Consider the following 15,684-nt stretch of genomic DNA (forward strand, 5'->3'; position numbering starts at 1 on the left):
TCAATTGTTTTATTTTTAACTCCATTTACATATTCTTAGATTTAAATACCTATAGACAATAATTTTCTTACATTATCAATCATAACATATTAAGTAGGTTCTATTGAATACAAAACAAAAGTACTTCTCTATGAGTTCTTAAAGCATATACTTAAACTTTGACTAGTATACCTATTTACAGTTATAATCTTAAATATAAATAAACACATAAGTAACATTCTTGGAAAGAAAATCCAAAAGAAATGACTAATAAGATAGATTTCCTTCAAAATTTTAGATTGCATGCATGATTGCATTTGAGTTTTCTTGATTGACTTTGCACGGGTAGGATAGAATAAAAAAAACGCGATTAAAATTAATACCTACTAATCGTATGGAGATCGTTGCCCTGGGTAGACTAGAATCTAGCCTAAGAGCTGATTTTTAATTATCTTATTTAATTGTAATTAATAATAAAAATAAAATAACGGTGAAACCATTATTTGAATCAAGATTTTTGAATGAAAAACATATATAATTTCTGCACTCGAATCTTCTGTTTCATACTGATACAATAAACGACTAGACTCAAAAATTGTCTGAAGCAAAACTCTGTTTATGCGTTTATCAGGCAGACTTTATTAACAAGCATAACAATAGACTTTGAACATTACTGTAACGAAATAAGGTGTTAATTTGAACATTGAGATATATAGATATGAGATTGTGAGTGGTTTTTTTAGTACGTCAATTATGTTCCTTCACAAAAAATGCTCTTGTTAGAACATTGGACGTGTTTCATAAACAATTTTTCATATAGCAACGGAAGTTTTGCTTGTTTATAAACATACATATATATTATGTATTTAGTAAAATTATTTATCGTTGTGTGGCGGTTGCACTGGCAAACACGGGCACGGTGGAGGCGGGTACGATGGTAGCATTGTGGGAAAGAAACCTGATGCTGCTGCTAATTGTCTGAAAGTATAAAAAAGTTTGAGATCTAAAGAAAATATAATTTCTGGCAGAAACTACTTGTACTCCTACTTGTATTTTCGTTTGAAAATAATCTGTATTAGTATACCTATGGTTTTTTTTTTAGGTTTCGTAGGACGCTTTTTTTATATTGAAATATAGAGTAATTACTAACTGTTTAATCTATTTTAACCTTAGTATCACAGATATGTTTTAAGCTATTGCATAGCTTCTATCGCGGGCCTTGAGCGCGGGGACCGAATCCAGAAATTTAGTAACGAAAAACCTCACGCTCCCCACTCCGACGGGCGCGGAGGTGTGGCTTGAAGGCATGATATGCAATAGCTTTACCGCGGCAGTCCCCGAGTGCCACATGTCTTTTTTCAATAATTATTTAACTCAAAACACTTGTATCAATAGCTTTTACATACCTGTATTGTTGATCAAGATGAGCCTTTTCAATTCTCTTATCTTTAGCTCTTCTGTTTTGAAACCAGATTTTGACTTGCGTTTCACTGAGTGATAATGCCGACGCTAATTCACAGCTGTAATAAATAAATAATCAGGTAGTGAAATATTGCGTTAAACAGATCTCTATTTTCTATATCACCAAAATACTTTTCTTCTTTGACTTTTCCAAATAATTAAGATTAAGTACTGCTTGATTTTATCTCTGCCTTAAAATACTATTAGTATGGTATCAAATATTCCTAAAATATGCTATACTAGCTTACCGCCCGCGGCTTCGCCCGCTTTGTCTAAAACCTAATAAATTATATACTAAAACCTTCCTCTTGAATCACTCTATCTATTAAAAAAAACCGCATTAAAATCCGTTGCGTAGTTTTAAAGATTTAAACATACAAAGGGACATAGGGACAGAGAAAGCGACTTTGTTTTGTACTATGTACTTATGTAGTGATAATTAAAATATTATTTACCGTCTCGCACGAGCAACATATTCGCCTCTAGCGTACTCTAGTTCTAGTCGAAGCGTTTGATGTGCTGAGAAGGTGGTCCGTTGCCGCCGTGGTCGACTCTCTTTTCGTCTTCTACGCGCTACTAAAATTTAGAAAAAAAAAATATTTTTGAAGTAGGTAAATTGCACATGAGGTGCTAGTTTTCCACTCGCAACTTCTTCCTAATTTCTATTTCACTAAGCATCGATCAATGGTCAATTTTTTTCGTGACTAACTGGTCTATCATAGGTATAGGTATAGGTTATTTCAGATGAATTGATAATAGGTAAGTTATCGATTCATCTGAAATTACCTACAAGTTACAACGTCAGAACAATAATCATATTAAACTTTTACATAAAACCACAGATTACCATTAAAGCATTTAACTAACATGTGGCAAAGACCAAAGGGTTAAAACTAAAAAGCATAAGTTAATCGCAAACGACAATACTAAGGTTTCTTTGTGGTTCCTGCAATCAGTGGGAAGTGATTTTGTAATAAAAAAATACTTGTAAGAGCTCCGATTCGCACCATATTGTCCCGGATGCCGGAAATATTTTGAAGCCTTGTGGTGATTCATGGATATAACCGTTAATAATGAAATACGATACTAAAATTTCCCCGTTAAAAGGGCAATATTATAAGCATATTTTGATTTCTATTATACTTATTCATAATTATAGGTAATCTATTTTAATATTTATGACTAGCTGCTCCGCGCAGTTTCACCCCCGTGGCTCGACTAAAGTCGTTTGTCGTAGCGCGATGATATACCTATAGCCTATAGACCTCCTTGATAAAATAACTATCTAAAACCGAAAGAATTTTTCAAATCTGTTCAAATCTGACCAGTAGATCCCGAGATTAGCGCGTTCAAACAAACCAACTCTTGAGCTTTATAGTCTTTCTTCTTCTTCTTATATATAAAATTCCCGTGTCACAATGTTAGCACAGACTATGTTAGTTACCATACTCCTCCAAAAAGGCTGGACCGATTCTCATGAAATTTTCTGTGCATATCGGGTAAGTCTGAGAATCGGCCAACATCTATTTTTCATATGTACCACGGGCGAAGCCGGGGCGGACCGCTAGTATTAGTATACATTTATGAAAGTGATTTTGTGATTAAATTAAATATATTGGAAATGGAATATCTCTTTAGTGGAGTGTACCTACTACCTACTATGAGTGTCTATATTTTTCGATGGAAAAATAAATATCTATGTAATTAGAAAATCAAGATGCGGCTTCTAATGTTGGGAAAAAAATACCAGTATCCAACCCAATAATAAAATCTAAGATACCCAAGTATCTTAAATAAAACAATTTTAAATAGCATCACCGCAAGAATCTGCCTTATAAGTTTTTATTGTTTTGTCACCACCACCAATAATTACTTTAGGGACTAGATTATAAATTATAAAAGGAAGTTAACCGGCCACTACATTTTATACGGAAATCTCTATCGTGCAACTGTCGCAACCGGTGAAGCCTCGTGCGCGTCTGCCGGCTCATTTGCAATGATTTACGATTCAACGCACTTTACAATACGAGTTTTGCACGTTACTTTATATGAGCTCATTTTAACCTCAATGAATTTATTGAATAGTGAGTATAGTAGGTAGTGTCCATTCGTAGAAAAAATGGATGAAGTTATGAAGTGACCAAAATATTAAGTGTGGCGAATAGTAGAGCCTTTATTTATTTGATTTAATTGAGTTATCCAATGGCAAATAGTCCTAAAATCTACTACTTATATTCTATAGGAACGGGCCACTGCCATAAGTGATTTATGTAATGAATAAGAAAACATTTGACTCTAAAACAGCTAAAACGCTACCGTTAACAAAAACCGCACGTAGGTAACCGTTTACCGTAAACAGCTAAAACGTAACAATAGGAATTACCTACATACCTATACAGTATACATATACTAGGTAGGTACACAGTCAAGTAAACAGTATAAGAATCTAAGGAAATTGTTTCCAAAAATGCGTCTCAATTTATTACAAAAAACAAGGAAATAGCATGTTCCATGTCGTTAGTAAATAGGGATTGTGCGTGAGGAACTGCTCAGTTATCTTATTGTATGAATGAATATAACCGCCCATTCGCTTAATGGTAGCAAACAAAAGAAACGAAATATGTATTTCGAATAAATAATCTTATAAGAGGAAATAAAAGCACAATAAAAATGTGTGGGTATTTAACGTTTTATATTCCTTCCATAGGACATACATAAATAAAGTAAGTAATAAAATTCCGGGTTAAATGTATCCCGGATCAATCCAAATAAAGCCGGGGGAAGTTGCCAGTTAATTATAACAAGAGCCTTTTTGCAGTGAATTAATGAAGGAATGAATGCACTGATTGCTGAAAAATAAACAAGATCTCAATTTAAAACAAAGCTAATTAACGATTTTTATTCCAGTGTCAAAATCGTGTGTGGTAAAGTAACAACTAATAAAGCTATTTAAAATGTTCACTCTGAGAACTGTCAGCTGTGGTGTCTCACCACTTGTGTGTAATTGAGCCACAATAGGGGTATAATCTGCCGAGTGCTGTCGCTTTAAATCATCACGCACTCCATCGGCCCCGGCCGCGGCGTGACGTGATAATGATGACGTTTTGATTTAAAAAAAATAAAATTAGATCATATTTGTACCATCGAAAGGTGTCTGCGTATGTTCCTGGACAAATAATTCTGAAGTCATAAAATCGTTGCTTACACTTTATGGCGTACATAAAAAATATTTAGTAATTAACCGGTATTATATTTTTTTTAGGTATAGTAAGCAATAACTAATTAGTAATTAACTTAAAATAAGCTATTGTTTAACTTGTCTGTTCATAGGGATAACCTAATTATACGATTCAAAATTTTTTTTGGACACAAAATTAAAAGAACTTGGCGATTATGCGTTTGAGATTTCTATTATATCGCACCCTCTAAATGTTTGTTTTGTGATGCTATAAAAATCGTGATTAATAAACAATACTAACAATACAATAATAGAACGAAGATATTAGGGGGTTGCTCCCTTTAATATTCATTACAGATCCCCTAATTACAAATTTATTCGACCATTCCTCGTGGAGATTAAAGAACACCTGATTTCCCTCTATTTATTTTTTATTATTTTCAATAGGATTGCAAAGAAATTGATATTGCGAAGAACGGTTGCTTCATTAATTTTCAATTGAAGCTGATAGTCTACGATTTGAATGTATATTGGCATCAATAGGTATGTATTGGCATGTAGTATTCATTGAATTGATATCTATGAATTACAAAGTTCCTGTATTGTATGTGCGAATTAAAACCAAGATTAGAACTGGAAATTGCTCTACCTTTCTACTAATGGCTTTTTAGGTCTCAAAATCAACTGTACACAAATTCCAGAACAAGAAAGGCATGCCGTGAACGAGTGCGATAAATATTTCGAATTTCAGCGTAGCTCATAATTCAAAATGTAACGTTTCCATAAGTGCGAGGGCATGCGCTGTCATAAATTCAGAAATAAGCAAATTCAAGGCTAACAAGAAAGCAAAAGATAGGTACTGATTATAATTCCTTATGTTTCGTCGTTTCAGCCGTGGGACGTCCACTGCTGGACAAAGGCCTCCCTCAAGGATTTCCAGTACGACCGGTCACCGGCGGCCTGCATCCAGCGGCTCCCTGCCACTCGGACCAGGTCGTCCGTCCATCTTGTGGGAGGTCGTCCCACGCTTCGTCGTCCAGTTCGTGGCCTCCATTCCAGAACCTTTCTGCCCCAACGGCCATCGGTTCTACGGGCTATGTGCCCCGCCCATTGCCACTTCAACGTACTAATCCGGCGAGCTATGTCGGTGACTCCGGTTCTCCTACGGATTTCCTCATTTCTGATTCGATCTCGTAGGGAAACTCCGCATAGCCCTTTCCATAGCACGTTGGGCGACGCTGAGCTTGTGCACAAGGCCCAGGGTTAGAGGCCACGTCTCTGTTCCGTAGGTCATCACTGGTAACACACACTGCTCGAAGACTTTAGTCTTCAGGCACTGAGGGATTTTGGACGAAAAGATGTTCTTTAACTTCCCGAACGCTGCCCATCCGAGTCGGATTCGACGATTGACCTCCTTCCCGAAGTTGGACCTGCCTAATTGGACGGTTTGTCCTAGGTAGACATATTCGTCAACAACTTCGAGAGTAGAGTTTCCAACAGAGACTGGAGTGGGCACAACGTGGACATTCGACATGATTTTCGTCTTGTCCATGTTCATGCTAAGGCCCACTTGTTGTGAAACTCTGTAGAGGTCATCGAGCATTGCATTAAGGTCTTCCATGGATTCTGCCATGACTACGATATCATCGGCAAATCGAAGATGAGAGATGTACTCGCCATTAATATTGATGCCAAGTCCTTTCCATTCCAACAGTTTGAAGGCATCTTCCAAAGCAGCGGTAAAAAGTTTGGGCGAGATCACATCGCCTTGTCTTACACCGCGCTGCAATGGGATTGCCTTTGTACACTGATCTTGTACTCGGACTGACATGGTGGCGTGTTCGTACAAGCTTCTCAATACTTCGATGTACCGATAGTCAATTATGTTATTTATTATGTTTACTTATTTGATAATCGTAACATAAGTTATATTCGAGTGAGCACTACGATATGGCAATCTGCTTAAATACGATGTAAACGAGTGCGATACAATTTACGGATTGCGGCTTAGCACTAAGCTAATACAAATCACAATGTTATGTTTCCAAAGGAGCGAGCACGGCGCACGTGCGCTCTCCCACACGACTCAACCGATCAGTTTAATTTTTATTGCAGTATTTTGTGTTGGTTGGCCGAAATTATATTGTAATTTAAATTGGGAGCAAATTTAAAGAATATATTATGTATGTAATTACATAAAAAATGAAGAGATTACTCTTTATGGGAAGGTAGTTACGTTTTCTGAAGTGAAACTTCTTTATCGCGGTTGGAAAAAAATTTTGTGTAACATTTTTTCGTTACGCGTGACATTTTTCCGTTACGCGCCATCTTTTTCTTATTCCTACCACGCGTGATTCGACGTACTTATTTCTGTAAAGTTGCATATTATAGTAAATTATTTTTTGAAAAATAAGGTCATAAAGAAGTTTCACTTCTTACGTGTGTACACCAGTACACGCACACATTTTGTTTTTAATTTACTTAAATAAATTACGTCAGATTTACTAACAGGCTGTAGGTACATAATATCAACGAAAATATATAAATTGCAATTTGGTAAGTACGTAGGTATACTTTTATAATTTTATTATTAGTACGAGGATTTGTGTATCATTTAAATCACGATTGATCAAATTCCTGTTGTAGATTGATTTTGAAAATATATATCCACCTACATAAGGTTTAAATATTATAGGTAGGTAACGTTTTCAGTAGTAGGTAACTAAGTCCATAAACTAAAGCTCACCAAATAAATTCGACGTCTATTATCATTCTAATAATTAACGAAACAATTAAAAGAGATCCTACACAAAGAAAATGTTTCATTTATGTTTTCACATAATTTTCGCCAGACATAATTTTCATTATTCAGTTTCACGGACCGTTGTTCCGTAATAGTTATAAGAGTTGAACAATGGATTTTATCGCGGTGTAGCAGAATTGCCGGCAATTTTCACACAAGGGTGATTCAGAATGAGGACACAGCTCGTCGGTATAGCCGGCCAGCCATTCGTGGTGTGGTAATCGCATCAGGCCTCGCAGGCTCCGAGTACCTTCCGCATCTGCAAACATAAACTCTCGAGACACTTTTAAACGACGCGACTAACCATTATGATTCTATTTTCAGGCAAAAAGATTCTAACGACAATTGTCATTCTAATAAGATTGACGGTGAATAAAATTCGATTGTATTTTTTTATTTTTTCACTTTAGTTTACTTGACGATGATTTTACAAGTAGATACCTACCTACCCATTTTTCTTCTCGTTTAGAATTTTCCATTTGAACAGGATTCCTACTAAACCCTGACTTCTATCGCCGTAGGTGTGCTCTAACTAATAAATTGAGTCCATTGGCTATATTCGACAGTTTGTTTAGTTATCTTCTAAAAACCTTAGGAAAGTGGTCAATAACTTACCTATCATAGAAAGATCTCGAATGAAGTATATAATATCTATCGGACTTCAATGGAAGATTTAAATCGCTAAGCCGCCACTCTTAAACGCTTATATATGCAAATAAGAATATCTTATTTCCCACTGTGAAATAAGCATTATTGTACGGGACACATTGAATAGATATTTTCCTCAAATATTCATAAAGAACGTCCAGCGAGCGGGGATTAAGAGCGGAGAGGTTTTATCTACATCTCGCTCTATTATGTTTTTCAAAGTATTTTTCTAGTGATATTTTATTTTCACGATTTCACAGATACCCCTTCCATTCCAGTCTCTTTGTGGATCGGGATGTCCGTCTTACAAATATACTTACTTATTTTTATCATAGAACATCTTCTCTTTGAAGTTAAAAATATAGTTTTACTTTATATTTTGTATTTTATATTGTTCATATTAAACGATTTTTTTCACGGTGGGTAAGCCAATAAGGATTTCTGAACCACGTTCCTACAACTAAACTTCTTATACGAAGTAATAGCTCCTTGTGAATTGTTAAACATGCTGCTCTACCATCGTTTCTGTCCAGAACCTCGGAACCTTTCATATTACCTACTACTTTGCTCGCAATTAATAATTTGTGAAATGATAGATAGTTTAAGATAGAATGAAGAAAAAATAATAAATCCGACTGTAGTAGGTATCATTAATGACAGATAAACATGAGGGACTCTCCTTAGTTTTAAATTATTATCAGGTGATACAGCCTCATTTAATAAAACAGTTTTTTTAATCATACTGTTTCAACGATATTTTTTTGGCCATGGGATAAATGGCTAGCAACTTTAAAAGAAAATAACTGCGCCCTCTATAAATACATTAAACTACCTACTTGTTTCTAGAAGAGTCAGGTGGTATTTTTTTAAACATTTATGCGACTAATGCGACTGTTAAACTTTAGTATTTACACAATATAAGTTCTAATGGAGAAAAAATAAATAAAAAATAGCTACTTCAAAAATTGCCTAGACCTATTTGTAACTTACGCTACGATTTGAAGTTTTGAAGCGATATTTTCAATTCCAATAAATTTCCAATACCCTTGATCCAGTCAATCAATAAATATATAGTTACAAAAGTCCCACCCGGCTGAAGTTCGGCAAAATTGTTTAAAAAGCAATTAAAAAAGTTTGGAAAAATTCAAAAATGCACGCTTTTTTATTCTATTTTTAGGAAAAAAAAATGTAACAGGCCATATTTTTAGTAGGTAGTGTACAGTAGGAAGCATTAAACAATCTTTTTCTAAACGTATTTTTATTTTTTACACGTATGCCGCTTCTACTTCAGTTTATAAAATATGTAGGTATTCTAAGTTTGAAAGTTATGCGGAATATTATTCTACAAGTGCGATATAAAAAAATAATAATAAGAAAGAAGAGGAAATTTAAATTAAATTTTAAGTGAGAAATTAAAAAAAAATCGGCTTCATGTAGTAGGTAGTAGTTAGGTAGTTTTCTATATTATCGGGCAAGCGGTAAAGAAAAAATGGAAAAATAAAAATAGGATGAGGAACGGTTACAACTTGAAAATCTGTAAAAAAATGTTAACTGAAACTTAAAAAAAAATATATTATCTACTTTAAGATAATGAGAGTTGTTTTCAGAGAGCTGCAAAGATCTGATTTGGATTTTTTGCTGGATTTGATAAAAACTGAGTATCGATGTCTCTAAAGATCAAGCTGATCAGTAGCTGCACGATACATCGTCAAAAACATCCACACAAGGAAGGAAGGAAGGAAGGAAAAGGAACCGTACAAAAAACTAATAGAACACAATTATTTAAAGGAAATCGTATATAGAATATTTTCCTAGGAGTAGGTGCTATTGGTGCAACTTTTAGACTTTGAGCAAAAATATAAAAAAAGGTCTTTTAAACCCCCTCTACTCTACACCTTTAGCTCGCCCCCCACCCGAGGACTTTCGATATCATCATCTGGACATGTCAAGGAATAACTGTTGTGATTTTCAAAACTACACGATTTATTTCTACTTATTTCACTAATTTTCTCGGACTACCTACTTACATCTAATTTCGAGTATTTCAACAATTTTTAATTTGTGAACTTGACAGTTGACACAGTCACATGCTTCGCGTTGTGAGGTGTGCATAATATTTCAAATCGAGGTCACAAAATTGGGATTTTGGCTATTTTCACCGAAACTGTAAGTTTTGTCATAAAATTACTGCGTGCCAAAATTGTAGATCATAAAATTATAGGTACTTACATTAAAAAGGAATCAAATGTTTTTTCTAAATATAGATAAGTGTATAAGTGCGTAAGGTAGATATGTCTCCGCAAATCAACCGAACAGGTGGGCTCAAAAAAGTGCTGTACAATATTTTTATATAATAGACGCACTATACTTCCTAGAATTTTTAAATGTGCGAGTGATTCAAATGCTCATCATAATTTGTATACCTACGTAGTACCTATATTATTAGTCTGTGTCATAATGGATCTTCCCATGGGTGATGGGATACGAGACCTTTAGCTGCGGTAAAAAGTAGCCTATTAGCTATCTTATTGGTTTTTTTAATCCTAACAATTTAATCCTCAAAGAAATAATATATACAGAAATAATAAATAAATAAATCCTAACTTTGCTGTCCGTCTGTCTGTCTGTCTAGACCCTTTTTCTCAGGAACGCGTGGAGATATCAAGCTGAAAATATTGTAAATAAAATTAAACTTCTATATCAACACAATCAGAAGATATAGCTATTAAAATCCCATATTCTGAAACTCTCAAAGTCTACTTGCAAGGGAATCAAAACCTACAGGGTAGGTACTTTCCGTGAAAACAGGGTCGTGAAATTTGGTACCTAAAGCAAGGTCTTATAGCACAGATAAAGGAAAAATCGCTAAAAAGGTAAATTTTTAAGTAACAACATAATAAATAAAAAGGTTTGTTCGGAGCTCTTGGTGGGTGAGCCCGATTCACACTTGGACGGTTTTTTCTTTCTTTATATAATAATATAAAACTCACTATATTCGGGTAACCTACCTATCGGCTATCTAATTCATCTTTAAACTCTTAGATCATTAAGTTTTAAACTCAATGTACATGAACGAAAAAGTGAATCATTCGATTTGAAATTCTAAATATTCTATATCTTTTATTGTTGGAATACTTTACACAAAACCAAAATATTGGTAGGTACTCTAGATCTAGTACATTATTCTAATTCATATGAAAAATTGTATACTTATCAAGGGCTTCGCTTGCGGGGTCTACAAATTATTTTACTTCGTGGAGTCTTTGTAACGGATCGACAGAAGAGACAGAAGAGAGACAGTATGTCAATTTTACAATAATTTTAGATACGTTTTTTTTTTTACAAAAAAGTCACTTCACCACATATCGTCTTCATACCGTATATCTTAGCCGTATATCTTAGCCGTATATCTTAGCCGTATATCTTATCCGGTTACAAAATATGGATAGCAAGGTCCTTAAAAATAATTTTTAAATAACAAATAATAGATAGATAATAATAGATGTGGTCTGTTAGTTGGTCAACTTGTATAAAAATTTTGTTTGACGCATTTACAGAAAAAAAATACTGAATTTAAAAGCAAAGCAGCAAAGAAGCAGTAGGTCACATCCTTTTAAAAAATATTAAAAGTTCTAAGGAATACGTCTGATTTCTGTTTCTGTGTCTTAAAGACCTATAACTTATTAACTCTCTACTACCTATATAGATCTCTCTACTATCTATCTATCTCTACGTCACACACGGTGAAGATACTCTAATATAAAACGTTATAGTATCTTAAGGTATCCGGTCAGCGTTCTGACCATCATTTTTCTTTTTGTCATTGCGTACCTAAGACCCCTGTAGAACCGCCATCCTGTTACAAATGACCCGAAATTTTGTGGGTCATTTGTAATAAAATATTATAGTATCTTCACCGTGTGTGACGTGCTTAGTTCTTTTTGAGTACTTATACCTATGTATAAGTAGGTACACAAAAAGGATTATAAATTAGTATTTTTAAATTGATATTTTTGTGTATGAATTTAAGTAGAATCGAAATGAGTCGTGAATGTATTATCCAGCGAAAATTGGCCGCATCATTCATAATAATTGACAAACATCAATGAGATTAACTACCTACGTACCTATCTAAGCGAAAAAAAAATAAGGGTACATAAATTAGGAAATATTTTTACCTCAATACTTTCGGTAAATATTAAGTCGTTTTCGTTAAGCGGGGAAGGGTTAAAGGAATAGGTAAACTGTATAAAATGCGTTTTTGCCCGATTATTGATATTTCGAACAAAAATATACCCACCCTGCATATTCTTAATCTCGTCAGAAGCTAAATTGACCATAGATTATCAACATAGGTACTTTTAATATGAATCCAGAATCCTAATTTTAAATACTTACGAAATGCCGCCAAGCCCGCCCCAAACGCCAGCTGATGGTGGGGTAGCAATATAGGACGTGGGCACACTGGCAACGGAGACGCTGGCCACAGCTGCTGGAATCTATTCCCCTGGTTAGGCTCCACGTCCCCTATCTCCAAATCCGACGAGGATTCACTCTCTGTACGCTGCGGACGTTCCTGTGCAACACTGGTATCTTCTAAGTGTCCATAAATACGCGCGAAAAATTTCCTCGGAGATGACGGCCTTGGCGCCTGAATTGAGGTGTCTTTTTGGATCTCCTTTTCATCACTCATGTTTGAATCTTTCAAATTTTCGTTCATTTGATCGAATATTATTAGAATTATTTAAAATTGAAGCTAATAAGAGAGTCTCTACTTTTTTTATTTCTAGGCTTAAATTATTCTAACACTGACACGGATATTTTTATACGCATCGACTTTAAAATATAAAGCTATCATTCACGTGTTATCCCGACACAGAAAGCACGTGCAATAAATATGTCAGGTGCGCTATCCCTTGTAGTGAAGCCCCGCCCTCTACCCTTACAGACACGAAATAAGTGGAAAGGGTGAAACGCAACCAATGAGAGGCCCTTTTGGCGTTTTGTTCCAACCCAAAAGGCGGGAACTTGACAGCATCTTTGTGAACTAAGTTTATCACCGGAACATTTTTATTTTTATTTGAGAAATTTCAGGGTGTAGAGAAATTTCGTTAATTTCGTTACAGACTAGATATTGTTTTGGAACTTTTTGTCACCGCTGACGTTCTTAGGTAGGACCCTTAGGGTATACCTAATTATTGAGTAATTATTTTCGGGTCGTGGGTTCGATTCCCACCCGGAAGCAAATATTTGTGTGATGAACATAGACGTTTGCTCTGTGTCTGGGTGTTATATCTATACTAATATTATAAAGCTGAAGAGTTTGTTTGTATGTTTGTTTGTTTGTTTGAACGTGCTAATCTCGGGAACTACTGGTCCGATTTGAAAAATTCTTTCAGTGTTAGATAGCTCATTTATCGAGGAAGGTTACCTATAGGCTATAGGTATATCGTCACGGCCAACAGAAGTGGAGTCACGGGGGTGAAACCGCGCGGAGCAGCTAGTTATCTAAGTAAGTAATAAGTATTTATTTATTACTTACTTAGATAACTAGCTGCTTTATAGCTTTCCACCCGCAGCATCGCCCGCGCAGTCAAAGAAAAACCCGCATGGTTCCCGTTCCCGTGGGATTTCCGGGATAAAACCTATCCTATGTCCTTTCTCGGGTATCAAAATATCTCTATACCAAATTTCATGCAAATTGGTTCAGTAGTTAAGGCGTGATTGAGTAACAGACAGACAGACAGAGTTACTTTCGCATTTATAGTAATATTAGTATGGATTTTACAGGGTGTCCTAAAAAGTAGTGATGAACGGAAGCTGGGAGGTAGAGGACCTCGAGGGCTATCCGAATCACCCCCATGTATGTTATGCGATTTTTCGTATTTTCGGAGTTATGACGTTTTTTTTCAATTTAATAAGGCCCGTAAAAAAATAAAATCACATAAAAAAGGTTCTCGTTTGGCTTTTAAAAACTTGCTCTATCTATCAGGTAGCTACCCTGAAAATTTCAATTTATTATTCAGAAGGCTTCAATCGAAAAATTGAAATCTAAATGTGGTAAGTGCAAAAATTGAATTAACACGATGATTAACAAAAACAAATTAAAACCAATAAAAAGGTGTTTAATAACCAGAAATTTTTAAAATAACCCCGCTGTTGCTCAATGTAAGTGTGACATCACCAAAAAAGTTGTCTTTTAAATGACGTCACCATGAGTTAAAATATCATCGTACTCGGCGATAGGTGAAAAATTGAAAAAAACGTCATATCTCCGAAAATACGAAAAATCGCATAACTTACATGGGGGTGATTCGGATAGCTCTCTAGGTCCTCTACCTCCCAGCTTCCGTTCATCACTACTTTTTGGGACACCCTGTATACCTACCTATGTATGTTTATCAGCCATCTGTTTTCCATAACACAAGCGAAAGCTTAGGTGTGGGATCAGATCGTACACATGTAGGTACCTAGGTAGTTAAATAAATTTATAAAATTTAAATAAGTACAAACTATAATATGTATTATGTATGTGTATGGCAAGAAGCTTATATTTAATACACTGGAGATTGCACTATGACCATTGACTTGTCACAAGAAAATATAACCTTGAATGACGTCAGTGTTGTTTTTTGTCTCTTTCTGTTGGTGAGCACACTGGTTTGTATATTCAGGATTTTTCGAAATAGAAAAAACTAAAAATCATGGTCTATAAATAATAACGACATATATTTTTAACAGTATTAATTATATTATAATATTACTGGCCATACTTTATAGATACATACAATTTTAATTGGTATAGAATGATAGTTTTAAATAACTCTTGGCTACAAAGCCTGGATATGAACCGATATATAGCATTAACATCCTTTGTAAATAGAGGAAAGTTGTGTTTTGCATCAGATGCTGTTTACCAATTTGTAAGCTACTCAGATCTTCTTTTTAATCGCGTTGCTTCGACGGGTCAATTTCAAGCCAAAATCATCAAAGAAAAACTGTTTATAATAAACGCCTTGCACGAATTTCAGCTAACTTTACAAAGTTTATTTTTCAAAAGGTATTTTTTTCTGTGTCGTAATCCTCAGTAATTTTATCCTTGATGGGCACATATATTTCTTCTTATTTTACTTTTTGGAAAGCTGAAATACCTAAAACAAAAAATATGAGGTAAGTTAAAAAAGTATAGATTTCAATGTAAAAACGAACAATCTTATAACTGCATGTGAGTGCAATACCGATGTCGAGTGTTGTTTCATTACTAGTAAAAATCTTGAAAATGGTGTTCTAAATTTCATCATAATATTGTTATTACAATATATTCTCTTCACTATCCATAAAAACTCGTCATCATGGTTACCTTACTTGTTAATTTTGTTTATTGACGCAACAATATTAACATAAATATTCGAAGCGACGCAATTTTTTTGACACTTATGCGGTTATGCCATATTGTCAAAGTGAGAGTTGCTACAATTTTATTATGGTAACTACCCATAATCAGGGAGTATCGCTTTTTAATAATTGGTCCAGATACTTATTTTATTTAGCATAAATAATAATTGTCTCATCCAACAATGCTTCTGAATGACGTTGTTGACAATTTATCAACAAA

General features: G+C 34.7%; 1 protein-coding gene across 1 annotated transcript; it reads right to left on the reverse strand.

Annotated features, from left to right (window-relative positions):
* Positions 1 to 683: 683 nt before the first annotated feature.
* LOC123695190 (homeobox protein rough-like) lies at positions 684 to 2,450 on the reverse strand. The gene is made up of 4 exons (XM_045640953.1): positions 2,426 to 2,450; positions 1,896 to 2,016; positions 1,386 to 1,499; positions 684 to 957 (listed from the first exon to the last, which is right to left on the reverse strand). The coding sequence occupies exons 1-4, from the start codon at positions 2,448 to 2,450 to the stop codon at positions 855 to 857; spliced, it is 363 nt and encodes a 120-aa protein (XP_045496909.1). The 3' UTR covers positions 684 to 854.
* Between the last annotated feature and the right edge of the window lie 13,234 nt (positions 2,451 to 15,684).

Source organism: Colias croceus, chromosome 10 (genome assembly GCF_905220415.1).
Source record: "Colias croceus chromosome 10, ilColCroc2.1".
Classification (NCBI taxonomy): Eukaryota; Metazoa; Arthropoda; class Insecta; order Lepidoptera; family Pieridae; genus Colias; species Colias croceus.